This window comes from Podarcis bocagei (genome assembly GCF_964188305.1).
Source record: "Podarcis bocagei genome assembly, chromosome: 7".
Lineage (NCBI taxonomy): Eukaryota > Metazoa > Chordata > Lepidosauria > Squamata > Lacertidae > Podarcis > Podarcis bocagei.
In genome coordinates this window covers 8,998,079-9,024,050 of record NC_138132.1, presented here as the reverse complement: position 1 = coordinate 9,024,050, position 25,972 = coordinate 8,998,079, and the positions used below count along the sequence as shown (strand labels likewise).

At 50.4% G+C, this 25,972-nt stretch overlaps 1 protein-coding gene across 4 annotated transcripts in view; it reads right to left on the bottom strand.

Annotated features, from left to right (window-relative positions):
- The window catches only part of NPAS1 (neuronal PAS domain protein 1), a 98,359-nt gene that overhangs the window by 17,477 nt on the left and 54,910 nt on the right, over positions 1-25,972 (bottom strand). For all 4 annotated transcript variants that reach the window (XM_081200255.1, XM_081200257.1, XM_081200256.1 and 1 more), the window contains 2 exons: positions 14,215-14,304; positions 5,502-5,676 (listed from right to left, as the gene is read on the bottom strand). In XM_081200255.1, coding sequence (XP_081056381.1) covers positions 5,502-5,676; positions 14,215-14,304 — 265 coding nt within the window. The remainder of the gene's footprint in view (positions 1-5,501; positions 5,677-14,214; positions 14,305-25,972) is intronic.

The window sequence follows — 25,972 nt, the reverse complement described above, 5'->3', positions numbered from 1 at the left end:
AGCAGGCCAGGCCCTCCTGTCTTCCACTGCCTCCCACAGTTTAGTCAAACTCATCCTGGTAGCTTCGAGAATACTCTCCAACCATCTTGTCCTCCGTCGTCCCCTTCTCCTTTCACCCTCCATCTTTCCCAACATCAGGGTCTTTTCCAGGGAGTCTTCTCTTCTCATGAGGTGGCCAAAGTATTGGAGCCTCAGCTTCGGGATCTGTCCTTCCAGTGAGCCCTCAGGGCTGATTTGCTTCAGAATGGAGAGGTTTGATCTTCTCTTTATGGTCCAGCTCTCACTTCCATACATCACTACTGGGAAAACCATAGCTTTAAGTATACGGACCTTTGTTGGCAAGGTGAGGTCTCTGCTTTTTAAGATGCTGTCTACAATGAACTATTGAAGGTCATAAAAACCAAAATCTGGATTGCACAGCCACGAAGCTCAGCTAGTCACTACCTCTCCACCCAGCCTACCTCAGCGGGTTGTTGTGGGAATTAAATGGGGGGGATTATATATGCCACCTTGAGCTCCTTGGAGGAAGAAGGTCGGATACAAATGTAGTGAAATAAACAAAGAAACCCTAACCTAACCCAACTGTAACGAAACAAGCAACCACAGGAGGCTGCAATCAGGACTCACAGATCAACCTTCATCAACCTGTTTTGGACCACAACTCCCATCCACTCCCATCAAAGCACAATTTAACCTATGGAACTGCCTGCTACATGAGGAGCTGGTTCCTGGCTTAGCTTTTTAATTGGGGGGGGGAAGAGAACCTTGACCAAGTATATATTTAATTTTAGCATTCTGCAGCTCCAACGCCCTACATAGGACATCAGGTCTAGAAGAAATGTTTTATCTGAGCAACCTGAACTCCTTTCGTTTTCCTTCTCTCGGTTGTGGGGATCCCTGCTTCTCACATTTATAAAAGCGTCAGCCCTTTCGGCTGTTTTGGACAATTCCCAGCAGCTCCCAGAGTTACACAGCCACATGGGAACTGTAGTCCAAAACAGCTGGAAGGAGGTTGGGTTGGGGTGAAAGCTGTCCTAGAGGAATCTAGCTAGCCAGGCCACATTGAGAACAAGACTGCTGGATGAGACAGACCCCTCATCTGATCCCCCCCTTTCCTCCCCCCACATTCTTATGAGAACACACTCAGGGGCAGAACGCTGATCTCGTATTCTCTTTTACTTTCCAGCTCGGTATAAATCTTTCACAAGTTCCCTGGATAAAAGCCGAGCAGGCGGATGCCAAACGAGCAGGAAGGAGACTCGAGATACCGCTTTGCTCCTCTCTCTCTCTCCCTCGCTGTCCTTCGCGGGTGTGCAAGTGGGTGGGGGCAGAGGGCAAACCGGGCACCCGGCGGCAGCCTCTGACCCGCCAGGTCAGCTTGCAGAGAAGCAGCAGGGAAGAGCTACTGGAGACTTGGCACCTGATCCCGGGCAGCAACGTCCCATCGGCCCAATGGCGCTTGCAGCCAAGCAAGGGCAAAACAGGATCAAAGCAGCACAGGAAAAACAGAGAAAGATGCCTTGTACCGAGGCCGCATCCATACCATACTTTTAAAGCACTGTGATAGCTCAGTTGGTATAATAATAATAATAATAATAATAATAATAATAATAATAATAATAATAATAATTTGTTATTTATACCCCACCCATCTGCACTCTGGGCGGCTTCCAACAAAACACTAAAATACAATAACCTGTTAAACATTAAAAGCTTCCCTAAACAGGGCTGCCTTTAGATGTCTTCTAAAAGTCTGGTAGTTGTTTTTCTCTTTGACATCTGGTGGGAGGGCGTTCCACAGGGAGGGCGCCACTACGGAGAAGGCCCTCTGCCTGGTTCCCTGTAATTTGGCTTCTCGCAGCGAGGGAACCACCAGAAGGCCCTCGGCGCTGGACCTCAGTATCCGGGCAGAACGATGGAGGTGGAGACGCTCCTTCCGGTATACTGAGCCGAGGCCGTTTAGGGCTTTAAAGGTCAGCACCAACACTTTGAATTGTGCTTGGAAATGTACTGGGAGCCAGTGTAGGTCTTTCAAGGTGTTATATGGTCTCGGCAGTGTTATGTGGTCTCGGCGGCCGTTTCCAGTCACCAGTCTAGCTGCCGCATTCTGGATTAGTTGTAGTTTCCAGGTCACCTTCAAAGGTAGCCCCACGTAGAGCGTATTGCAGTAGTCCAAGCATGAGCGTGAGACTCTTCATCTTGTGGGTTCGAGCCCCATGTTGGGCAAAAGATGATCCTAGTGGTCCCTCTACAAATTTGTGACTCTACAATTCCCCTTTGAGCAGTCACGGCTTCCCCCAGAGAATCATGGGAGCTGTAGTTTGTTCAGGGCACTGAGAATTGTTAGGAGACCCCCCTGCTCCTCTCCCAGAACTACAATTCCCAGAGTTCCCTGGGAGGAGGGATTGATTGTAAGACAATCTGGGAACTGTAGGAGGGGGAACAGGGTTAAGCCTTAACAGGCAACAGTTCTGAGGTTTCTTTGGCGAAAGCCACGTCTGCTTAGAGCTGAATCACAGCATTTTAAATTTACAGCGTGAATTGCGCCAGAGTCATTTGTTCACCCAGGTCGGCGTTGTCTGCTCTGGCTTTCCCCCAACCTGGCACTCTCCAGGTGTTTTGAACTACAACTCCCATCAGTCGCTGCCAGCATGACCCATGGCCGGGGATGCTAGGAATTATAGTCCAACACATCTGGAGGGCTTGGAATTGGCAGCCCTTGGTCTAACACTGACCAGCAGAACCTCTCCAGGGTTTCAGGCAGGAATCTCTCCCGGCCCTACCTAGAGACACCGGGGTTTGAACCTACGGCCTTCTGCACAAATCGCAGATGCTCTAGCACTGAGCTATGACCCTTGCATGGATTCTCTTCCAGCTCTGGGGAAAAGGAGTGAGCTCCACTGTTTGGAAGAGCAGAGGCCTGTAAGAAAATTCTGTGCCTGCGTTTCTGTTTGCCGTCAAAAATAAACTGGTACAAGATAAATAGACACGTAGCTTTAAAAATTAATCGTGTCGGCTATTCAAAAGATTTATTTCCCACCAACTCCCTGGGGAGGGAAATGCTGGCCAGTGGTTAGAGCTGGAGGCGTCCACGGGGAAAGGGAGTAGACGGGGGTCACTGTGCTCCAATTATGCACCCAGCTCTCTCCCCCTCTGTCTGCAAGAGAAAATAGTGTTCCGAAAGAGGCTTCCTGGCTGCCTTTGCAGGCTAGATTGATTCACGATTCCAGCTTCCCACGAGAGTTTTCCTTGGGAGAAAACCCACTGGGGCCGCAAACCCACACAACTGCATGTGATGACGTTTGATCCCAGGAGCCTGAGCTGGAATACTCCAGGTTCAACCTGGGAATCAGATTCAGAGGCTGAACCTGAGGGATCCCAGCCTGCACAGGATTCCCCGCCTCCAGAACCAGCTGAACCGTGGCTGGGGCTTGAGCCTGAAGGGTCCTCACCTGTGCTGGATCCTCAGGTGCAGGCATCAGCTGAGTCTGCTCTGGCTCCTGAGGTGATGGAGGACCCATTGCCTGCAGGTGCTCCACTCTCAGCCCCGTCAGGGGAAGGTGAGGTTGCCTCTGGGTCCAGTAACCCTCCAGCCTCTCCTGAGCTGCAGAGGCTCAGGGCAGAGAGGCGGAGGGAACTAAGTTCTCGCAGGAGGAGTGCTCACCTCCAGGCCAGGAGAGGCGAGTAACCTGTGGACCGGGGCCGCCCTATGCGTCGGGGTAGATAAAAGCAGCCAGCCCCAGTCCCAGGTTGCGGGAGCAACATTGTTGGTAACCTCTTCCTGCTGGCATCTTGTCCTGCTCTTCTGCCAGAGTTCCTGACTACATCCGGCTCCTTGCCTTGGACCCCGCATCAGCCTTGACGGACAGCCTCCATACCACACCATCGAACACGGACTGGACCACACCGCACGATAACCCCCTGGGACCAGCACACAACCATTGACACGGCCACAAATTCACTCGGTCATAGGCAGGGCTGTCTTACCCATAGGCGCTGGGGTGTGGGGCACCCGGATGCCGGGCTCTCAGTCCAGGGCACAGATTTGGAGTCCGGGGATTGGGAAGAGCCGACAGCCGCTGCCGAGCAGAGCAGAGTCTGTTGGAGCGCCACAGCTCTTCTGCTGTGGGCGAGCGAGGCACTGAGGTAGCCGGCCAGCTATGCCCTCCTGCACACCTGGGATTGGCGGGCCATCGAGAGGCCCACCCAGCGCAGACTGCTCACACGAGGCACCCGGTTTTGCTCAGTCGCCACCACCACCACCTCGGGCTTGACTGATGTTGCGCTGGGCTCTGCTTGCCCATCCACCACCCAAGCGCTTGGCCCCGGCCTTGCTCTGCTGCTGCCGCCGCCACTACCGCTTCCTTGTTGCTGCTGAGGCGTTGGCAACCTGTGCAACCTGGGGGGGGGGTGCACCAGGCGGATCTTTGCACCCAGGCACCGCATATGCTTAAGACAGCCCTGGTCATAGGCATGTTCTTAGCCTCAGCGGCCTAATCTGCAATGTCAAGACTGCAGGGGTGGTCTACCTCGCCGGGGTGTTGTAAAGATTGCTGAGCTAATGAAGGTGAAATACTATATAGCCAGTATTATGGAAGAGGAAAAGACTGGGTGATGGGCTGCGAAAGCTGACAAATAGAGAAAATCTGGTGGGGGTAGGCTGGTTCGGGACCAAGTTTTAATTAATTTATAAAGGCTAGTCTACACTGGACATTGCACTGGGATGCGGGTGGCGCTGTGGGTTAAACCACAGAGCCTAGGACTTGCCGATCAGAAGGTCGGCGGTTCGAATCCTCACGACGGGGTGAGCTCCCATTGCTTGGTCCCTGCTCCTCCAACCTAGCAGTTCGAAAGTACGTCAAAGTGCAAGTAGATAAATAGGTACCACTCCGGCGGGAAGGTAAACGGCGTTTCCGTGCGCTGCTCTGGTTCGCCAGAAGCGGCTTGGTCATGCTGGCCACATGACCTGGAAGCTGTATGCCGGCTCCCTCGACCAGTAAAGCGAGATGAGCGCCGCAACCCCAGAGTCGGTCATGACTGGACCAAATGGTCAGGGGTCCCTTTACCTTTTACACTGGACATTAAATGGGCTTCAGTCATCATGGCTCTCAGCCAAGAAACCTCTGATGAGAGCCAGAAACGTCAAAACGAAATTCCCTGTTGCTGTTCCTTGGAGCCATGGGTGGTCTCCCCCTTGAAACAGATGGCTTTGTTCTAGCCCTGGAGGTGAGAGGGTACCTCTAAGCATGTGCCAAGTGCCTGTTCCCCATGACCTGAGCAACCACACACAGCTTCCATGCTTGCAATACGCCCATTTCCCAGCGTGCTTGAAGCAGGGGCACGCAAGAAAGTAAGAATAACCTGCTGGGTCAGGCCGGCGGCCAGTCGAGTCCACCATCCTGTTCTTGCAGTGGCCAAGCAGAAGCCCGTTATGGGAAACCCGCAAGCAGGATCTGAGCCCAGGAGCCCTCTCCCCTCTTGCTGCTACCCAGAAGGCATACCAGATTCAGAGGTCTCCGTCAGCCCAGAAGAGGAGGTGGCAGTGGCCAGGGTGGGCGCTTTCTGTCGCGTCGAGTGAGACGTCTCCGAGGGAGGCTTCAGGCCCAGCTGCTCAGCGACCTCAGGGTGGTCTCCAGGGTGGACGTAATCGAAGATGCTGCTCCCCGTCAGCTCCACCTGGAAGACAAGGAACACCTGGCTGTGTCAGGAACAGGAGCAGCATCTTTCGGGATTATTTATTTTGTTTTGCTTTGACTACGGCAGACCAACACGGCTACCTACCTGTAACTGCTCTGGGTTGCACTGTGAAGTCGCTGCCTCCAATATTAGACCAATGGCCCGTCTAGACCAGAGCTGTCCAGCCAGGCTCTCAGAGAAAAGAGGTTCCTCCCATCACCTGCCGCTACCTGATCATTTAGCCTGCCAGTGGTGCCACTGGCGATTAGACCTTTTGCATGCCAACGAGATACTTTTCCACCTTTAAAAAAGGATCCACCGTTTGGGGGGGTGTTCAATCTCCAGGCATTGTAACTCACTCTACGTGGGGCTGCCCTTGAGACTGACCTAGAAACTCCAGCGGGTGCAGAATGCCGCGCCGAGACTCCTTATGGGGTCCTCGCCACGGGATCACATTCACCCGGTGCTATACCAGCTGCACTGGCTCCCAGTGGAGTACAGGATCAGGTTTAAGGTGCTGGTTTTAACCTTTAAAGCCCTATACGGACTAGGACCCTCATACCTACGGGATCGCCTCTCCTGGTATGTCCCACAGAGGACCTTACGGTCTTCAAACAAAAACATCTTGGAGGTCCTGGGCCACAGAGAGGTTAGGCTGGCCTCAACCAGAGCCAGGGCTTTTTCGGCCGTGGCCCCGATCTGGTGGAACGCTCTGTCACAAGAGACTAGGGCCCTGCGGGACTTGACATCTTTCTGCAGGGCCTGCAAGACAGAGCTGTTCCACCAGGCCTTTGGTCAAGGCACGGCCTGACTCCCTCCTTTGGCAATCCTCACAGAACTCTAGCCCAATGGTTGCCATTAATTTGATTCTGAATTGATTTTAGAATGTATTTTAATTAATTGATTGTGATTTTATGTGAACTGTATTACTTTTATTGTTGCTAGCCGCTCTGAGCCCGGCTTTGGCTGGGGAGGGCAGGATATACCGTAAATAAAAATTATTATTATTATTATTATTCCTCAATGCACTTGGCAATCAAGCTGCAGCCTTCTTGCCCGGTGCGATGTCCCTTGTTTTGTGGCTCCGCCCTAGATTTTGGGGGAATCTGGGTTTGCCGGCACATCTGCATGCAGAAGGGGCCTACCCTGCGCAAACATCGAGAAGCGGCAGCTGCGTTCGGCTGCTGCCCGAAAGCCCCCCCCCCCCCCGCAGAAGCTAGGAGCACACAACCCAGCCCTCTCTGTTAGCCGCCACCCTCTCCCCAGGAATAAAATAAAATAAAAAGGTAGGCCCCCACCTCCGTGACCTCCGAGCCACCCTGCCTGCCGACCCAACAGCACCTCATCAGCATGCAGGCAGCCAGGGAACCACACTGCCTGATTTGAATACTAAAGGTCAGCACTTCGGGTTAACGTTTCCCACATCGTAATGAATTGGGAGGGGGAGCGGACAGGAGAAAGGGATCAATAAATAATAATGCCGAGGTATCGGCAGGGTCAGGTGCATTCGAATAGAGCTGCTCCTCATTAAAGATGCACCAGCAAAGGGCAATTTGACTGAAAGAGGAGAGGAAGGCGGAGGAAGAAGGAGGGGGCGGCGGCGGGTAAGGTGGGGGGACACGGAAAGCAGGCCGGAGGAAATATATTTGCTGCCCCCTCCTGAAGGGTCAAAGACCTCTAAAGAGCCGGGGCTTGTTAGCAACAACACCTCTGGTCTGGCTGCTCAATTCTGTACAGCACCTGGCACCGTCTTCCCCAATGGCTACTAGCCACAACAGGGGCGCTCTGCTAATAATAATAATAATAATAATAATAATATAATAATAATAATAATAATAATAATAATAATAATAATAATAATAATAATAATAATTTATTTATACCCAGCCCATCTGGCTGAGTTTCCCCAGACACTCTGGGCAGCTTCCAATCAAGTGTTAAAAACAAAACAGCATTAAATATTAAAAACTTCCCTAAACAGGGCTGCCTTCAGATGTCTTTTAAAGAGAAGATAGCTGCTTATTTCCTTCGCATCTGATGGGAGGGCGTTCCACAGGGCGGGCGCCACCACCGAGAAGGCCCTCTGTCTGGTTCCCTGTAACCTCACTTCTTGCAATGAGGGAACCGCCAGAAGGTCCTCAGTGCTTCCATGGTTGAAGGCGGCAATGCTTCTGAAGAGGGCTTGTGTTCGAATCCTGCTTAAAGGGTTTCTCAGAGGCATCTGATTGGCCAGTGTGAGAACAGGGTGCTGGACTCGTTGGCCTGATCCAGGGGACGCTTCTTATGTTCTTAAGGATGCATCTCCACAGCAGGAAGACCGCCACAGATTAGATTGCCAAGGGAGGGAAAAACAGGCGATGCGTCCGACCATCACATCCTGCTTGCATTGTCTTGCTGAGCTGATGGGTTGAGGGCCAGAGAGCAAAGGGCTGGCCCAAGACGTTCTGCTGCCAGAGGCAAATGCCCAGATCACACACACACTCCCTCTTCTGTGTGCAGAATCCGACCGGGCCGGGAGATGCCTCTTACTTCAACTCTGCCAAGCGTCCTCTTCTGCACCTGAGGGCAGCAGGGTAGCTTAAGAGATGCAGGAAGAACCTTGCGCCGCACACAACTCTGTTCCCTCCAACGCCTTCAACCAAGCAACTGCTGCCTGAAGCGGACGCCCTCCCACTACCTAACGGTTGGGCCGGCCCCAAGGAGATGAAGAACCACGTTGGCCAGGCTCAGCCTTAAAGCTGTGGTGTTGGTTGGTTGGTTTCTAAATGTAAAGGCTGAGAAAGGCAGGAATTTGGGGGGAAAGAGTGGGTGGGATTCGAGGGGGGCACAGAGATGACGGAGAGGCGTCTCCAGTGCATTTGAAGCTCCTGTTTGAAGAGGGGAGAAGGATTCGGGGGTGCACGAGACCCAGACGAACCGACTCCATTCCAGACCCAGTATGAGAAGGAGCTGCCCAGTAGAGTCCTGATGAAATTTAGAGTGGGATGCAAGAGTCACCTTCCCTCTACACACACACACACACACACACACACACACACACAGTACCTGTCTTCTTTTCCTCTCACCCGCCCCCCCCCCCCGCCAGTCCCCTCTGCCTTTCTCCTACGGCCTCCGGCAAGGTCTTCTCCATCACAATTTAATGCTATATCAAAGGCTGCCTTCTCCTTGCCTGGGGTTTGCTCCAGTCAGGAATCTTTGCCAGAGAACAGGTTGAAAGTGCCCAGTTTGTAAGTGGGGGCCTCGGGGAGCAAAAATCAGCTTGAAAAGCGGAGCAGTCGCCTTGTCTCTCCCCGCGCGCCCCCCCCCACCCCGCAGCTGTTCTCAGGCACACCCCAACCAGACTGTGGGGGGGGGGGAGAGGAGAGCACAGGAAGGAAGCCACCCAAAGAAAGAAGGAGTGGGGGGGGGGATGAACCAGACTCAAGATTCGTTATTTACAACGGCTTCCCCATAATTATTCCGTGTACACTGAAAAGAAATCCTGAATTCCAGACAACCAGGAGGTGTGTTTTGGCTTGCAGGGTCTCTCAAGATCTTCCCAGGACCAAAATAGGAATAGGCCCCATACACATGGGCATTCGTTCTGCCACCCTTCTCTGCACGGGGGCAGATAAGGCCTAATTCTCACCCAGTTGCCTCCATGGTATATTTTCCAGAGAAAAGCGGCCCACACCGTTTTGCAGCCAGGATGAGGTCCGAACGGCGCTGCAAGCTCTTGGCCTCCGTTCAAAACTCTTCTCTGAAGAGTTTGGTTCCTGGCGGGTAAGAGCAAAGGATTCTGGGGGCTGGAACGCGGCCGCCGAAATTCCAGCACCAGAGTTGGGTTTGTGGCAAAGCGGGGTTCAGATGCCAACTCTGGGAGGCAGGTGTCACTCAAGCCAGTTTTCCCCTAGGGTCTTCTTCGCTCGAGGTGCCCTCCCCCGTCTCTGCCTCAGTTTCCCTTCCTGCATAGCTGGACTCCTCGGGAATAAGAGGAATCGGTTGCCAGCATCCTCTTTCTCCTCCTCCGAAAGGGAGATGTGCTGATGGAACGAGGCAGCTGTCACTCACGCTGCACAAACTGCCGTTCCTGGGCCCGGCGCCAGCCGACTGACACCTCCTAACAACAGGGCTCTCCGCTGGGGGGGGGGCTGGTCCCTTGCCTCCCCTTACCCCTTCATCCAGCTCTAATTGCTTAAGGGGAAATGGAAAGTTGAAAGGCAAAAGAGGTCTCGTTTGGCACTGCGCGGAGCGAAATTGGCGCTATTGATTGGTCGGGGCCGGAGCACGTTCCCCTCTGCTGATATTCAAATCCCGCCGTCAGCCCCCTGCTTTCACATTCTTGCCTTGTTGTCAAGGTGAAAATGAAAAATAAGATAGCTTAAAAAGAAGAGGGAAAGCTTGCCGGGTGTTATGTTGAGTGTTGAGCGACTTTCGTGCGCAGGAAACGGGGCTTGCCTCTCAGGAGAAATGGCCATGGTCGTTTTACGATTCACTTTACGAATCTGCAGCTCTTCAGCTGCTTTTATGGATGATTCCTTCACAAGAGGCTAGAGGGGGGGAGGAGCGAAGACTTGGTTGCAACCTTTCGTCTCTGTCCCAACTCTCGAGAAGGGAAGCAGGGTCGTGCCATCGACTGTGCTCACAAACCGGCTCCTTTCGATGTCGGCTCCCCAGGAGCACAGTTCCCTTCTCAGCTGCTTGCTGCAAGAGATTTGAAACTCGAAGAGCCAAGCTCGCTTTCTCCCCTCCTCCCTCCTCCTCGCCTTTTCCTTTCGTGCCACGTATTTTCAGACTGCAAGCTGTGGGAGGTGCGGGGTCCTTTTTGGCCGAAGGGTCGAACAAAAAACGCTTTAAACAAATGCGTAAATGACACTGCGGGAATCAGCTTGCCACCCCCCAAAAAACCTGGGACAATGCAAAAATAAAAAATTGCTTTCTGCTGCGAGGTCACTCATCAAGCAGCGTGGCACTTGGGACAACAGTGGGAGTCCCGGCAATGGCAGGCAGATGTTTTTGAGGGTACAAATAGGGACACGGGTGGCACAGGTGGCGCTGTGGGTTAAACCACAGAGCCTAGGACTTGCCGACCAGAAGGTCAGCGGTTCGAATCCCCGCGACAGGGTGAGCTCCTGTTGCTTGGTCCCTGCTCCTGCCAACCTAGCAGTTCGAAAGCACACCAGTGCAAGTAGATAAATAGGTACCGCTCCAGCAGGAAGGTAAATGGCATTTCCGTGCACTGCTCTGGTTCGCCAGAAGCGGCTTAGTCATGCTGGCCACATGACCCGGAAGTTGAACGCCAGCTCCCTCAGCCAATAAAGCGAGATGAGCGCCACAACCCCAGAGTCAGCCACAACTGGACCTAATGGTCAGGGGTCCCTTTACCTTTACCTTCCCTTAGGGCAAACCACCTTTAACAGGGTGCTTTGCAAGGAAGATGCAGGCTGGGTGTGTGGAATCTGGGTTTTACAATTTGCTCCCGACTTCCTCCCCCCCAAGGTCTCCTGGAAAACATGTGCGTGTTGGGATATGGCGGGGGACGGCGCCGCTCTTCTCTTCTCCCTCTCTCCTAGCTGCAACCCATCAATCGCAGCTCAGAAGGAAGGCCGATCATCAATTATCAGACAAAGCATGTTTAAATTGCATCGTTTGTAGCAGAGATAATTACCACGATTAATTATTCATGCGGCAAGGACTGTGAAGTGTTTATTGGGGGGGGGCTGGAAATCGGCAGGCCAGGAAGGGGAGAGATGTTCTCTGTTGAGAGGTGGGACCCAGAACGCTAAAAAGCGTGGGGAGAGCACACCTCGCCAGGAGGCAAAGGGTGACGCTGGGGCCGGGCGAAGCCTTCGGCTCAGAAGTTTCTCATGCAGCCAGGCCCAAGGAAACATCCTGCGGAACTTGGAAGCTCGCACTTTGGAGCTTGAACACACGAAGGCAGCCCAATTTAAGGGAGAAAGAGAGAGTCCCCAATGCACCGCACTCTCGTGGATCATAGAACTATAGTGTTGGAAGGGAACCCTGAATGCCATCTAGTCCAACCCCCCGCAATGCAAGAATATGCAGCTGTCCCTTACAAGGATCACAGACATACATCTGAAGGCAGCCCTGTTTAGGGAAGTTTTTAATGACTGGTGTTTTATTGTATTTTTAATCTTTGTTGGAAGCCGCCCAGAGTGGCTGGGGAAACCCAGCCAGATGGGCGGGGTACAAATAAATTATTATTATTATTATTATTATTATTATTATTATTATTATTATTATTATTATTATTATTATTATTATTATCATCCTTGCGAAACTAAGGGCGTTTCCAAACCGCCCTGTTTGTTGAGCATTCACCCAGATTGGTTTGCAGGGAGATCCGCTACACTGGCTATTTAATGAGCGATCATTTTGATTTCTTTTCAAGAGGAGAGTTAAACTGCTGCCACATCAGAGCAAGCGTTATCCCACACTTCCCCATGCACCTGCCTTTAGGCGTCATTCTGGGTAGCTGAGATCATATCTCACTGCATTTTAGAAATTGTATTCGTATGTATACATTTCTTTGCCAGATTAAAGTTGCATCCTTACTCATTGTACACATTTCAGCAGCGTTTTATGTCCATTTTCGGGGGCTCTTCCCCAATCCTGTTCACTCTCCCAGAATCACTTGTGGAGTCCCAAATCTCTGGCCTCCAGATGTTTTTGAGCACAACTGCGCTGGCTGGAGCGGATGAGAATTGCTGTCCAAAACAGCTTGCAGGAGTGCAAATATCCAGAGATGTAGTGATCAGGTGGGATTGCTATGAGGAATTATAACAGATATAGAGTAAGCCACCTGTGTCAGCAATGAAAGCATTGCGTTGACTGGGTTTAAACTATTTTGATATGATTCTTGATCAATCTACACCTCTGCATCTCTGGCCATTTCCTCTTCTGCCCATTTCTCTTGTCACATACACAGCCCAGTTGCTTAGACAGGCAGGCGTCCTGGGTCCTCAAAGATAGTGGGCAAGTTTCTTTGATGTAGAATAGAATCATAGAATCATAGAATCATAGAGTTGGAAGAGACCACAAGGGCCATCGAGTCCAACCCCCTGCCAAGCAGGAAACACCATCAGAGCACTCCTGACACATGGTTGTCAAGCCTCTGCTTAAAGACCTCCAAAGGAGGAGACTCCACCACACTCCTTGGCAGCAAATTCCACTGTCAAACAGCTCTTACTGTCAGGAAGTTCTTCCTAATGCTTAGGTGGAATCTTCTTTCTTGTAGTTTGGATCCATTGCTCCGTGTCCGCTTCTCTGGAGCAGCAGAAAACAACCTTTCTCCCTCCTCTATGTGACATCCTTTTATATATTTGAACATGGCTATCATATCACCCCTTAACCTCCTCTTCTCCAGGCTAAACATGCCCAGCTCCCTTAGCCATTCCTCATAAGGCATCGTTTCCAGGCCTCTGACCATTTTGGTTGCCCTCCTCTGGACACGTTCCAGTTTGTCAGTGTCCTTCTTGAATTGTGGTGCTCAGAACTGGACACAGTACTCCAGGTGAGGTCTGACCAGAGCAGAATACAGTGGCACTATTACTTCCCTTGATCTAGATGCTATACTCCTATTGATGCAGCCCAGAATTGCATTGGCTTTTTTAGCTGCCGCGTCACACTGTATATTAATCTTACGATCTTAGGGCCAGGAAGCAGATCTCACATTAAGGAGATAATGGTCACTGTCCTCCTGGTCATCCTTCTTATCATGTGTATTGCTTGTTTATTACCTCCGGGGTTGCCAGATGCTCTTCTTTGTCGTTCTGTTCTTTGTTTACCCCAGAAATATTTGTGCTTAATTAGCTTTAGTAGTTTAACTTCTCCCCACGTGGGTTTGTGGAAATGCTCAGAAGAAATCTTACGAACACTCTGTAAAAAGTTTTTTTGTGAATAAAAACGGCCTGGGCCAGGGGCTGCACATCGGACAAGCGCAGAGAGGCACAATTATACGCACCCTTCCCAGAGTCTTGCTGGTTCAAGTCTCTGTGTGTATTCTTATTAATCAGAGTTCAATCCTTCCTTTACTTTGCAAACGCAACACAGCTGGAGGGCACCAGGTTGACAAAGGCTGCTCTAGCACGTCTGGTCCCAATCTCCTAAGCTAAACAAGTCAACTTCCTTTATGCATGGGCAAAAAGGACTGTCCTCATGAGGACTACACACATGCGCTCTCTCTCCCTATTAAAATGGCAGCAGAGGTTCCCAGAAGTCTGCAAGAGCTCCCAGCTTTGCATGCTTAGAGAATACCATAGTAAGCAAATTATGGGTTGGCTGCAACCATTCCTGCCCATTCCAGCTGCCCAACGCTGTATCTGGCTGCAGCCCGCAAAGTATTTGGGAGCCTGTAGATTCTCCACCTTGCAGACGCCGCAGAGAATAATCTTGCCTGTTCCCAGCGCAACCCCCACCCGGCTGCATAATACTCATGCGCTATACATCTGGCCGCATGAGTGGGGTTCCCCCCCTCTTATATTTCCAGTCTGTGCATGTATTATTCACGTTTTAGCACACAGCTCACACATCTCCTACCTGCGAGAGCCCAAGGTAAATAGACACCGTCTCGGAGATGTAAAGGAATTTTCCCTCCTGGTTCAGTGCAAACACAAACCCATCCAGAGACTGTGGAGAGAGAGAACACAGAAACAACATTTATATTATATAGATGTGTTTCCCCACCCCGCACTTCAAATAATACAGGCTGGTGCTTTTGCCAAGCAGAGGGGGGAAAGGTGGAAAGAAAGTTATGTGTCACACCAACACAGCTGGTGCAGGTGTGGGGAAGATTCCAAAATTAATATTATTATTTTAGTTATTAGATTTGTATCCTGCCCTTCATCTGAAGATCACAGCATGGTTCACAGCATAAAACCTTGTTGCAAAACTCCCAGGGCATCACGTCATAGGGACTAGAAACTCTACCCCAAATCAAACCTTGGTAAATCCAGTTCCTAATTTGGTTTAGTGCCCAAACAGATCCAGGGTAGCAACCCAATGCACTAAAAATAGGGCAGCAGGCTTTAAAACGATTGATCAGCGCAGATATTAACTGCAGCTTAAAATGATCCCATTGATTAATTAATGGGTGAGACTGGATCTCGCCAGCTTCCAAGCTGGATGGCAAACAAAACATTGCAGAAGGCCTTTTTCCTTCCTTCCTTCCTTTTTTTTAAAATATATATATATATATATATATAAACTGTTATCTGCCTCACATTTAAAGATGGGGAGGGGTCTCTCTCCTCCTCCAGAGATGATTTTACAACATGCAAACACTGTTAGAAACTCAGCAATATAAGCCAGCCTCCAAAATGGCACCTTAAACCTAGGTTGCGGTCGCCACAAAGGAATGTCTACTTGCAAGGGGTTTGGACTAGATGATTCTCAGGGTCCCTTCCAACACTACCATTTTACAATTCTATGATGTCTGCTACATAGCTTGACTGCAGCTTGCTCTTACAACAATTCACTTGTCCCTGTATGCAAGGAGCAGAGACACAAGCCATGGAAATGGAACTGGTATTAACTTTAATACCAGTTCCATTTCCATGGCGTGTGAAGGAAATCAGCCCTGAGTGCTCACTGGAAGGACAGATCCTGAAGCTGAGGCTCCAGTACTTTGGCCACCTCATAAGAGAAGACTCCCTGGAAAAGACCCTGATGTTGGGAAAGATGGAAGGCACAAGGAGAAGGGGGCGACAGAGGACGAGATGGTGAGACAGTGTTCTCAAAGCCACCAGCATGAGTTTGACCAAGTGGAAGACAGGAGTGCCTGGCGTGCTCTGGTCCATGGGGTCATGAAGAGTTGGACATGACTAAACGACTAAACAACAACAACATGGATTAAGGCAGAGGTTTTTAAACTGTGGTGATCAGCCTGGAACCCAGAAATCTCCACGCATCCCCAACTGGACCCACACCAGTAGCAAAATGCACCTGACGCCCTGGGGAATTTTGAACACTGCATGCAAACATATTTAAGTTCAGATCGAGGAAGCAAAATGGGGGTGGGGATAAATTGCCGTATTTTCCGCTCTATAAGACGCACCAGAACATAAGATGCACCTAGGTTTTGGAGGAGGAAAACAAGAAAAAAAAATATTCTGAATCCCAGAAGCCAGAACAGCAAGAGGGATCACTGCTCAGCGAAAGCAGCAATCCCTCTTGATGTTCTGGCTTCTGAGATAGCTGCACAGCCTGCATTCGCTCCGTAAGACGCACACACATTTCCAATTACCTTTTAGGAGGGAAAAAGTGAGTCTTATAGAGCAAAAATTACAGTAATTTAAAACAGGAAGCACTTTCAGATTGGCTGGCAGCCGATATTAAAGACGTACCGTACTTTTCCGTGTATAAGACAAGGCTTTTTTTTACTCCAAAATAGAGTGTTAAAAAATGGGGGTTGTCTTATACACGGAGCGTGGGTAGGGAGGACATGTGACTGCCGCAAGCTGCAGATTGTCACAGGCGATTGGTGGCTGTGGCAAAGGCTGGTTGTATTGCCTGGTGCCGCGGCAATTCTGCGTGCGATTGTCAGCCACTGCTGGCGATCGGGCAGATGCTTTTTGGATTCTGCGATGCGAGCGATTGTCAGCACCTATCCATTGGGTTAGTGATTTACTGCATCCCCCCTCCCCCCCGGAAAAGCTCCAGGCAGTCCTCCCCCCAAAAAGATCAACAAGTAGGGGGGTGTTATACACGGAAAAATAAGGTATGTGCAGAAAACCTGGCAATGGCAGGCTATGAAGGTAAGCTGTTGCCTTGACCAGAGACAAACCATTGGCCCATATATAGCCAGGCTTGGCCTGCTCTGGCCGGCAGCGACTCTCCAGGCACAGGGCTCTTCCACAACTTTCCCATCCACCACAGATTGCTTTTCATGAGGACTGAACCTGCAACCTCCTGCAAGCAAGATATGCGCTCCACCATTGAGTTAGGGACTCCTCTAGCACCAGGTTAGTAGGGACGTTATGGGCTGTTTCTGAGTGGATTTCCATCTCCCTCTCCTGACTCCCAGGCTTCAGCCCCAAAAGATGAAGTCAGGCACTAATCTGCATGTGATGAAGTGGACTCTCGTTCACGGAAGCTTGTTAAACTACAATAAATGCGCCCGTTGTTAAGGTGCCACAAGGCCCTTTGTCGCTTCTGCCAAAACAGGCGGCATGGCAACACCCCAGGAACGCTATTTGCTACAGGAGAAGTACCCCACAAAATAGCTGCTTGCAAGGGCTGGGCAACATCAAGACTAGAGCCAAGTCAATACCAAAGGACCAAAAGTCACCCAAAGCAGTCCTGGAATTAAGAATATTAGGAAGTGAGAGCTGGACCATAAAGAAGGCTGATCACCGAAGAATTGATGCTTTTGAATTATGGTGCTGGAGGAGACTCTTGAGAGTCCCATGGACCGCAAGAAGATCAAACCTCTCCATTCTGAAGGAAATCAGCCCTGAGTGCTCACTGGAAGGACAGATCCTGAAGCTGAGGCTCCAATACTTTGGCCACCTCATGAGAAGAGAAGACTCCCTGGAAAAGACCCTGTTGCTGGGAAAGATGGAGGGCCCAAGGAGAAGGGGACGACAGAGGACGAGATGGTTGGACAGTGTTCTCGAAGCTACCAGCATGAGTTTGACCCAACTGCGGGAGGCAGTGGAAGACAGAAGTGCCTGGCGTGCTCTGGTCCAGGGGGTCACGAAGAGTCAGACACGACTAAATAACAACAAGAATATTAGGGTTCGTTTTGAGCAAAAAGGCATTCCTAAACCTCGTCGTAGCGAAGGCAGACTCGGAAGAGAAAGAAGAGCAGTTGTCGGTATAGCATGAGACTCTTACTCTCAGGGTCGTGGGTTCAAGCCCCACATTGGGCAAAAAGATTCTTTTTGGTTGGTTCCTTCCAACTCTATGTCAACCAACCCATCTCAAACCTTCACTGGCATATAGACGAGGTTCCAAAAGGTTCAGTACAATAAAATCGCAGCAGTATCTGCATCTAACAGTTGAAATACTGTGACGTTTGCGAATCCTCACTGCGTGTTGCAGAAACTTGGCTGCTATCTCCATCTCATCCCCATGCTGAGTAAACGTTAGGAAGACTACCTTGCAATTGTCCGATGGCCACTACCTGCTAATTAACCAGCTGATTAATGAACACAAATTGAACTGTCTGATACAAAGGGCAGGGCAAAAGAACGATGGTTCTATAAAGTCTCAGAAGCCAGAGGGGGTTGCCAAATAAGATATTCAGTGTTCTGGGGGGTGGGGCTTAAGACCCTGAACAGCTCCTGCCCATCTATAGCTACCCACCACTCAGGCTACGTCCAGCACCCACTGCCAGAGGCAGAATGCCCTGGATACCAGCTGATGGGAATCACAAGCCGGGAGAGTCCTGGTGCAGCGAGATTCAGCTCGAAGGTTTCCCACGTGGGTATTTGGTTGGCCAGTGTGAGAACAGGGTACTGGACAGAATAGGGTCCCTGGCCTGGTTCGGAAGAGTTCCCTCTTACTCTCTGGTGCTGGCAGGAGCAAGATAAAATACTGCAAAACAATTGCTAAAAACGGGGCCTTTTCTGCAGTGGCTCCCCGTTTGTGGAATACTCTCCCCAGAGGAGTTCGCTTGGCGCCTTCATTATATGCCTTTAGGCGCCAGGTGAAAATGTTCCTCTTTAGCCAGGTCTTTGCCTAACATCCCATATCCTGTTAAATGCGTTTGTTGGGAGGGTTCTTTTGTTTGTTTGTTCTTGTTTTTATTATGCATTTTGTGGTTTTTCTCTCCCTCGCATTTTCATGCTGTTAACAGCCTTGAGATCTACAGAGCCAAGAGCAGAGCACCTATTTAATAAATGGAAATAAATAATGAGAAAGCCTTGCAAATCTGCTTTGTTCCCACAAGGTCACAGAACCTAGCCTCTCCCTGGTCAGGGCTTGGGTTACCTTGACACAGAGTTCTGACGGAGAGCTTTTGTGGCCGTGTTTTTCTTTTAAAGCTCAGAGTACACCTTGCATCCCAACAGAGACCTCTGGCTTAAGAAACAGATTTGAAAGTGCATGTAAATGTTGACGCTATTTCTCCCTAACTAGATTTGTCTACTTTGCTTTTGAAGCCACCCAGAGTCGGTGGCGATCTTTACCTCTTAGGGGAGCGAATTAACCCTGTGCCGTGCAAAGAAATACCGCATTTTTCGCTCTATAAGACACACCAGACCATAAGACGCACCTAGTTTTTGGAGGAGGAAAACAAGAAAAAAAATATTCTGAATCCCAGAAGCCAGAACAGCAAGAGGGATCGCTGCACAGCGAAAGCAGCGATCCCTCTTGCTGTTCTGGCTTCTGGGATAGCTGCGCAGCCTGCATTCGCTCCATAAGACGCACACACATTTCCCCTTACTTTTTAGGAGGGGAAAAGTGAGTCTTATAGAGCAAAAAATACGGTAATTTAAAACAGGAAGCACTTTCAGATTGGCTGGCAGCCGATATTAAAGACGTACCGCATTTTTCCGTGTATAAGACAAGGCTTTTTTTTTACTTCAAAATAGTGTTAAAAAATGGGGGTTGTCTTATAGAGCAAAAAATACGGTAATTTATTTTGCCTGCCCTGAAGCTTACAGCTTTCAGCTTTGTTGGCCGACTCCGGATTGCAGTGTTTTACTGTGACGAGAAGGACAACTTCCTTTCCACTTTCTCCAAATTGAGCATAAATTTTATGCACCTCCGTGTGGATTTAAGATCTGCACAGCACCTAAAGAGGCACCTAGAAGCAGCTGTTTAAAAGTGCAGGAACATCTGGAAATTCCCTGGGCAAAGAGGAGAGAGGCAGCAAACCCTCTCTGCAAAATAAGGAGCAAGAAAGCTCTGAATATTTGTGATGAGCAAAGACCAGACAGAGAGAGAGAGCAAGAGAGAGAGAGAGAGAGAGAGAGAGCAACCTCTTCAGGGTTCATCCAGGGAGGAGAGCCGAATAAGGCCGAGAGGGGGAGGGGAGAAGAGCCACAGCCAAAAGGTTCCCCCCCCCCCTTTGCTTCTTCACCCCCACTCCAAACTGTTCCAGAAAACAGGAAGCTGCTCCCCAAGGAGACACAGGACGGAAGCTTCAGACGTCCCCTTTGAATCTCGCCATGGCAAACGTTAGCAAACGCCAAAAAATGCCCAGTTTTCGGGTCCCCGGCCAAATCCCTTTAAAGCTGGATGATGATGTCCTCTCCTAAGGCAACGTTTGAAGCAGTTTACGAAACCGGTCCCAGGGCAGTTGGGCAGAAAGGACTCTGCGAGCTCCAAGGGGAGGACTTTGGGGGCGCAGCGCTGAGTTCGCCCTCCTTTCGTTTTGCAAAGTCCGGGCGATAAATCCCCGTAAGGAGGGATGAATGTTAACCTGGCCCCTCTGTGGCTGCAACAATGCCCAGGGCTGGAAAGAGGGATCGGGGCCAAAGCCGTCGCCACTCCCAGGGCCAAAGGACATGTTATATGCCAACTTGTGTACTGGTCGCAGGGGGATGTGGGGTATGGTGGGGAAGCGGACTTGAAGCATGGAAGTGGCTCATGTAACCCTTTCCTCACCTTCTTTGTCCTAAACTCAAAATCAGCTGCTTCTCCTCCCCCCCCCCCGGTTCAAAAGACATTATTTACCCTCAAGACATCGATTCCATAAAACATATTTTGTTGCATTGTGCAAAATATGAGCAAGCCAGGGCTGAACTGATACTACCCTTGCTGGTACCTTTCCCAGGAAAATCAGAGGCTCACTATGTCAGGTTCCTATTGAAAGACCGGACAAATGCTAGAACATAAGCAGTGGCAAAGTTTTTATTGGTGGTTGCAAGAACAAATAATCCCTATATTCTGAACAAAATGCTTGTTTAACCTGGAGGTAGGCTGTATGAATTGTGGATTGCTTTGTAATGATTTGTTGGGTCTCTGGACCGTAATAAAGATTGATGATGATTTACCCTCACAAGCACGCATTTAAAAAGGTGGAAAGGGGGAGTCATCGCCATTTGCACAGGAAGAAGTGAAGCACCCCACTTTGCTTCTCTACTCTAGATTGCCTGTTCCCGAAGAAACTTCTCAATCAAAATAAAGGGGGGGGGGAGTCTGTTAGGGCACAACACATTTGCCTTTGAAATGTAGTTTCACTCTGAAAGGAAGTTTAAAAAGCAGAGGTTCGGCAAAATTTCTAGTCCATGTGATTGCCAGGATAAGCTAGAGGATGAACCAGAAGTGCCTAATGAAATCTTTGGAGCCCAGAGAAAGGGAGTTTTCCAACTGGGGTGGGTTACCCTGGTGCAAAATTCAGACTCCCAATATTGCTTCACACCCGAAATAAGTCAGATGTGCTTTCACAGTCGGCATCTCTCAGATGAAGTGAGCCACAGACAGCGTCTTTTCCCGTAATCAAGTACAGTGGTGCCCGCAAGACGAATGCTTCGCAAGACGAAAAACTCGCTAGACGAAAGGGTTTTGCGGTTTTTGAGCTGCTTCGCAAGACGAATTTCCCTATGGGCTTGCTTTGCAAGACGAAAACGTCTTGCAAGCTTGTTTCCTTTTTCTTAACACTGTTAATACAGCTGCGACTTGACTTCGAGGAGCAACTCATAGAACGCGGTGTGGTAGCCTTTTTTGAGGTTTTTGGTGATTTTTGAAGCTTTTCCAAAACTTTTCCAACACCGTGCTTCGCAAGACGAAAAATTCGCTAGACAAAAAAACTCGCGGAACGAATTAATTTCGTCTTGCGAGGCACCACTGTAGCTTTGTCTGCTCTATTCTGCCTTGCTCAGACCCCACCAGGACTCCTGTGTCCAGTTCTGGGCACCACAATATAAGGAGGACATTGACAATACAGGGCGTGTGCAATGGAAGGTGACAAAAATGATCAAAGGTCTGGAAACCAAGCATTATGAGGAGCGGTTGAGGGAGCTGGGTATGTTTAGCCTGGAAAGGAGAGGAGATGTGATAAGGTAAAGGTAAAGGGGACCCCTGACCATTAGGTCCAGTTGTGGCCGACTCTGGGGTTGCAGCGCTCATCTCGCTTTATTGGCCGAGGGAGCCGGCGTACAGCTTCTGGGTCATGTGGCCAGCATGACTAAGCCGCCTCTGGAGAACCAGAGCAGTGCACAGAAACGCCGTTTACCTTCCTGCCGGAGTGGTACCTACTTATCTACTTGCACTTTGACATGCTTTCGAACTGCTAGGTTGGCAGGAGCCGGGACCAAGCAACGGGAGCTCACCCCGTCGCAGGGATTCAAACCGCCGACCTTCTGATCAGCAAGTCCTAGGCTCTGTGGTTTAACCCACAGTGCCAGCCATCTTCAAATATCTCATGTGGAAGATGAAGCAAGCTTGTTTTCTGCTGTTCTGGAGGGTAGAACTTGAACCCATGGCTTTGAGTTACAAGTAAGGAGATTCCAACTAAACATCAGGAGGAGCTTTTTGACAGTGAGAGCTGAAGGAGACAGTGGAACAGTCTCCTTCAGGAGGTTGTGGACTCTCCTTCCTTGGAGGTTTTCTAAGCAGGGGTTGGATGGACATCTGTCATGGATGCTTTGGCTGAGATGTTCAATGGTTCCTCTTCATCCTGGAGAAGAGTGACTAGTGGGATGCCACAGGCTTCTGTCTTGGGCCCGGTCTTATTCAACATCTTTATCAACGACTTGGATGATGGACTCAAGGGCATCCTGCTCAAATTTGAGGATGACACCAAACTGGGAGGGGTGGCTAACACCCCAGAGGACAGGTTCACACTTCAAAACGACCTTGACAGATTAGAGAACTGGGCAAAAACAAACAAGATGAATTTTAACAGGGAGAAATGTAAAGTATTGCACTTGGGCAAAAAAATAAGAGGCACAAATACAAGATGGGTGACACCTGGCTTGAGAGCAGTACATGTGAAAAGGATCTAGGAGTCTTGGTTGACCACAAACTTGACAATGCAATTCTGGGCTGCATCAATAGGAGTATAGCATCTAGATCAAGGGAAGTAATAGTGCCACTGTATTCTGCTCTGGTCAGACCTCACCTGGAGTACTGTGTCCAGTTCTGGGCACCACAATTCAAGAAGGACACTGACAAACTGGAACGTGTCCAGAGGAGGGCAACCAAAATGGTCAAAGGCCTGGAAACGATGCCTTATGAGGAACGGCTAAGGGAGCTGGGCATGTTTAGCTTGGAGAAGAGGAGGTTAAGGGGTGATATGATAGCCATGTTCAAATATGGAAAGCCCTCCCACCAGATGTCAAAGAGATAAACAACTACCTGACATTTAGAAGACATCTGAAGGCAGCCCTGTTCAGGGAAGTTTTTAACGTGTGAAATTTTAATGTATTTTAAATCTTTGTTGGAAGACGCCCAAAGTGGCTGGGGAGACCCAGCCAGATGGGCGGGGTACCAACAAATTATTGTTGTTGTTGCTGTAGGGGGTTGGACTAGATGACCGTTGCCGTCCCTCCCAGCTCTACAATTCAACGATTCTATGAGTCTCCTCCCCAAAAATAAAAATTCTGGAGCTTTCACTACCAGAATCCCTGTCCTGGGGCATGGGGGCTCCTCTTCGCCCCCTGATCTCTCACCCCCTGCCTCTCTCCCAAGGTCTGCCCTGCAGCAACAATGCCTCTTTATACCAACGGGATATATGTGCACAATTACGACGTTTCCCCCACGAAGGAGCCTGGGTGGTGGGGAGGGGGAGAGGAAGGGAGAGAGGGGAGAGAGAGAGAGAGAGAGAAATAGCAGGAGATGAATAGAACCGACAGCCACGTTAACGTTCCAGCACGTTAATTACTGCTGACAGATAAAATTGCTTTTTTTATCATCATCAAGTGGTTTCGATGTGCCGGCCGGAGGTCATTGCTGTGGCAATTAAATGGTTGACACCACATGACGGGGACGTCTCTGCGGGGGGTGGGGGCTGCAAACAGTGAGGAAGAGAGGTATGCATGGATCAATCCCTAGATTTCATTTTTCCAGATTTTCAGCACATGCACATCAAGAAAAACACGCTTGGCGCAGGTAACAAAAGTAGCAGAAGCAGGGGAAGAGCAGTTTGAGAGAGACAGAGCAGCAGCGTAAGCTGCAGGTTCTGAGGGCCCCTCGTTGGGGGAAGGAGCCCTCCGTGTGTCCCCTGCCCCCCACATCAGTGAACCAACCTTCCCACAGCACTTCTCACCAGCTGCTGAGCAAGCAGGCCGCACTGACTCCAGCCTCTGCTTTTCTCCTAAGAACACAGGCAGCTACAGGTACATATAATTCATTCATTCAGACTTTATTGGCATAATGGGTACAGACCACTGGGTTCAATCTTGCTCTGTGCTGCCTGCACTGGGTGGCAGCAGTGTCTGTCTGGGGTTTGGGGCATGAACCTGGCTGGCAGCGTCACCTGGAGAATCCGTGTAACCATGGTACGCTCCTATTGCTCTGTCCCGGCTCCTGCCAACCTAGCAGTTTGAAAGCACACCAGTGCAAGTAGATAAATAGGTACCGCTCTGGCGGGAAGGTAAACAGCATTTCTGTGCGCTCTGGTTTCCGTTGCGCCAGAAACAGTTTAGTCCTGCTGGCCATGTAACCCGGAAAGCTGTCTGTGGACAAATGCCGGCTCCCTCGGCCTGAAAGCGAGGCGAGAGCCGCAAGCCCATAGTTGCCTTTGGCTGGACTTAACTTTTTACCTTTATCTTTTTATGCAGGTGGTGCTGTGGGTTAAACCACAGAGCCTAGGACTTGCCGATCAGAAGGTCGGCGGTTCGAATCCCCGTGACGGGGTGAGCTCCCGTTGCTCGGTCCATGCTCCTGCCAACCTAGCAGTTCGAAAGCACGTCAAAGTGCAAGTAGATAAATAGGTACCGCTCTGGCGGGGAGGTAAACAGCGTTTCCATGCGCTGCTCTGGTTCTCCAGAAGTGGCTTAGTCATGCTGGCCACATGACCCGGAAGCTGTACACCGGCTCCCTCGGCCAATAAGGTGAGATGAGCGCCGCAACCCCAGAGTCGGCCACGACTGGACCTAATGGTTAGGGGTCCCTTTACCTTTACCTTTTACCTACCAGGGATCAAACTGCCTGCAAGGTCCCTGAGCCACGGCCCATGCCAGCTGGGGCAGATGGAAGCTGCAGGCCAAAGCATCCAAGAGCCCCCAGGCCTGAGGTTGGAGGGATTGTGCCAAAGACTTCACGGGAACGAGGGGCTTCAAGGAAGGGTTTGGAGGAGCTGAGAGGAGAGGCCTCTGAAGCACCATTTTTCCATCCCGCAGGTGAGGAGCTGCAGGACCATGGACAGCTCCAAACAGGCAACTTGCTCAGCAGAGTCTGAGAGCAGAGAAATCTCTCTGTCCCAGGCTCTGGGCCCTGGCAAATCCTTCAAGGACAAACCACTGAGAAGCTTCATTTGTGTCACAAACTGGCAGGACAACAGGAAAGAGAAAGAGGATCTGGGCGAGGGGTGTAGCCGGGACTTGGGGCACAAGGGGGCATGCTGGGAGATGGGGAAGGAGCGGTTGGTGTAGGAAGCTACTCACGGGGTGATGGAGAATGACAAGGGGATGGGGGCCAGTGCACAGGACCCAGAGCCAGAGCAGCCCCTGTCTCCATGAACACAAAGGGCTCCGAGACATAGGGAGAAGCAGCGGATGGGGTGCTCTAAGAGGCTGAGGCAGGCAAGGACCCACAGGCCAGCTCACCAGCTGAGCAATGCAGCTGGCTAGCTCTGGGAGGAAGTCTTGATGGATTCTAGGCAGGTGTTTTGAGGATGCAACAAGGAAGCAGCAAGGGGAAAGGATACAGGAGCAGAAAGATGGGTGGGTCAAGCCCATGTGGTCCTGGAATCTAGGAAGATGCCTGCTGGATCAGGCCCATGGCACATCGAGTCCATCCTGTTCTCATCGCGGCCAACTAGATGCCTGTGGGATCTGAGGGCAAGAACCCTCTCCTGTGGTTTCCAGCAACTAGGATTCAGAATTACTGCTGCCTCCAAACATGGAAGCAGAGGATCGCTGTTTGTGGCTCATAGCCATCGATAGTCTCATTCTCCTCTGTGAATTTGTCCAATCCTCTTTTGAAGCCATCCAAGCTGGTGGCCGTTGCAACTTCTGATTTCTGATGGCTACGGGATCTGATTTCTTTCCGCAGGGCCTGTAAGACAGAGTTGTTCCGCCTGGCCTTTGGCTTGGAATCAACTTGATCCCCCTCTTTCCTTTTTCCTTTCTCCTTCTGTGATGGAACTCCTATTTGGGGACTTCCTTGGCTTTTTTCTGGCCCACGTAGGAGCAGTTTGGATATTTGGCCTTGGTGAAGATTTGATGCTTTCATCCCCCCAAAA